The sequence below is a fragment of the Gastrolobium bilobum genome, unplaced genomic scaffold, assembly GCF_033153095.1.
Source record: "Gastrolobium bilobum isolate Gb01-03AN ecotype WA unplaced genomic scaffold, APGP_CSIRO_Gbil_v1 utg31780, whole genome shotgun sequence".
Classification (NCBI taxonomy): domain Eukaryota; kingdom Viridiplantae; phylum Streptophyta; class Magnoliopsida; order Fabales; family Fabaceae; genus Gastrolobium; species Gastrolobium bilobum.
This window is the reverse complement of record NW_026899588.1, coordinates 78,896-81,600: the sequence shown is the minus strand read 5'-3', so window position 1 is coordinate 81,600 and position 2,705 is coordinate 78,896. Positions and strand designations below refer to the sequence as shown.

General features: G+C 42.5%; 1 protein-coding gene across 1 annotated transcript; it reads left to right on the top strand.

Annotated features, from left to right (window-relative positions):
- Positions 1-593: 593 nt before the first annotated feature.
- Positions 594-2,705, top strand: LOC133291719 (3-ketoacyl-CoA synthase 4-like). The gene has a single exon (XM_061490022.1). It carries the CDS (start codon positions 1,021-1,023, stop codon positions 2,527-2,529), a length of 1,509 nt encoding a protein of 502 aa, XP_061346006.1. The 5' UTR covers positions 594-1,020; the 3' UTR covers positions 2,530-2,705.

The window sequence follows — 2,705 nt, the reverse complement described above, 5'->3', positions numbered from 1 at the left end:
ATATGGCGCTTTTATATATTGACGCTATGAAGTGACATTGAAATAATGCTAACATGCCTTACTTGGCGCTATTATATAGTGACATCTTGTCCATCTAATCTTGGTGCTATCATATAAAAAGGTTTTTTTTTTAATAAGTATTTAAAAGTGTTTTTTAAATAATATAAATTTAATTATTATTATTTTCAATCAAAACACAGCTCAGGCCCTGGTGTCAGTTAGTTACAAAGTCAAGACGCTGAAACAAGTCACATTGAGGTTTCCGCTAATAAACCATTTCTCTGCTTTGACCGCCACCTAATGTCCCTCTCTCTCTCGCTTTCTCTCTCTTTTTTTTTTTTTTTTTTTTTTAAATATTCTCTCCGTTCATCGCTTCGCGATTAGTCTGATTCTAGGCGGGTCCAAGATTAAGGCTTTAAACCACTCTCAAAGATGGTACTGAGGAGATTCGAACACATACCCTTATCCCACCACCTGCTCAGCTCCCATGCACCAACTGAGCTACCACCGTTTGGTTCTTTCTCTCTCTTTCTAAACCCTTTTTATTTTCCCCTTTGGATTCAAAGTCTGTGCCTTTCGTTTCTGCAACCACCCATTCTCAACGGTTGCGTCCATCACTCCCTCTCTTCTTCCCTCACTCGCAGCCTCCACCACAAACGAACGCATGCAGAGGCAACAATAGAGAGCGAGATAGAGAGAGAGAGAGAGTGCGTACGTGTGTGTCTGTCTCTGTGGCACAGGTATCATAACTCAGGTTGCAGACAAACAAATCAGCACCTTTTCCAACATACGCCTTCATTGTACTACGTGGTTCTTTTTATATATGTCGTGGTTGTAGCTGTGACAGTTGTGTAGTGTATCAACCCTTTCTCTTCTCACTTCTTCCCCTCACTCACTCATCCATTCACCCCATTAATTCCCTTAATAAAAGATCAAATTTTTCATCGTTCATTCAGATCCGTTTCATCCCCCTGTTTCAAAAACTAAACCCATTTTCCGAATCTAAAACAAAAACCCAGCATGAGTTCCGACGATGGTGTTCAGATCCACCAGAGTCGGAGGTTGCCGGATTTTCTGCAGAGTGTGAATCTGAAGTATGTGAAACTAGGGTACCATTATTTGATAACCCATCTTTTGAAACTATGCTTGATCCCTCTCATATCCATCATCTTGATTCAAGCATCTCAGATGAACCCTGAAGACATTCACATGCTCTGGCTCCACCTTCAGTACAACCTCGTCATCGTCATCATCTGTTCCGCAATCCTCGTTTTCGGATCCACCGTATACATCATGTCACGGCCAAGATCCGTTTACCTTGTGAACTTCTCCTGCTACAAACCCCCTTCTCATCTCAAAGTCAAATTCTCCGAATTCATGGAACATTCAATTCTCACAGGGGACTTTGATGAGTCTTCTCTCCAATTTCAGCGCAAGATTCTAGAACGTTCTGGTCTTGGCGAAGAGACCTATGCCCCTGAAGCCATGCATAGCATTCCACCAACGCCATCCATGGGTGCTGCAAGGGAAGAGGCAGAGCAGGTGATGTTTGGTGCACTTGATAACCTCTTTGCAAATACCAAGATCAAACCCAAGGACATTGGAATCCTTGTTGTTAATTGCAGCTTGTTCAATCCAACCCCTTCTCTTTCTGCTATGATAGTGAACAAGTACAAGCTGAGGGGTAATATAAGGAGCTTCAACTTGGGGGGTATGGGTTGCAGTGCTGGTGTTATAGCAATTGATCTTGCTAAGGATATGCTTCAGGTTCATAGGAACACTTATGCTGTGGTGGTTAGCACTGAGAACATTACTCAAAATTGGTACTTTGGGAATAAGAAGTCCATGTTGATACCCAATTGTTTGTTTCGCGTTGGTGGGTCTGCGGTTCTGCTTTCTAACAAGGCTTCTGATAGAAGACTAGCCAAGTACAAGCTTGTTCATGTTGTGAGGACTCACAAAGGTGCAGATGATAAGGCATTCAAGTGTGTTTATCAGGAGCAGGATGATGCTGGGAAAACGGGTGTTTCATTGTCAAAGGATCTCATGGCTATTGCTGGTGGAGCTCTTAAGACTAACATCACAACTTTGGGTCCCCTTGTATTGCCCATAAGCGAGCAACTTCTCTTCTTTGCTACTTTGGTCTGCAAGAAGCTATTCAATGCAAAAATGAAGCCTTATATCCCTGATTTCAAGCTTGCTTTTGATCATTTCTGCATACATGCTGGTGGCAGGGCTGTGATCGATGAGCTTGAGAAGAACCTGCAGCTTCTGCCTGAGCACGTGGAAGCATCTAGAATGACTTTACACAGGTTTGGGAACACTTCCTCCAGTTCAATTTGGTATGAGTTGGCTTACATAGAAGCAAAGGGAAGGATGAGGAAGGGAAACCGAGTCTGGCATATTGCATTTGGGAGTGGGTTCAAGTGTAACAGTGCAGTGTGGGAGGCCTTGAAACATGTGACGCCCTCACCCAAGTGTCCATGGGAAGATTGCATTGACATGTACCCAGTTAAGATTGTTACATAGTTCTATTATGAGTTAGATGGTCTTGCTTCGTCTGAAATAGGTATGTATCTTCTTTTTATTTCTTAGTTTATTAGCTCAGGGATGTCTGTGTTTGATACTTAGAAGTCACAGTTACTTAATCCATATTGGGTTGCTTGAGCTCTGAACCCTGACTATTAGCTGTAAAATCATTTCCT

What these genes read in the sequence shown, in the direction of transcription:
- LOC133291719 (XM_061490022.1), top strand. Translation starts at nt 1,021, where the DNA reads ATGAGTTCCGACGATGGTGTTCAGATCCACCAGAGTCGGAGGTTGCCG.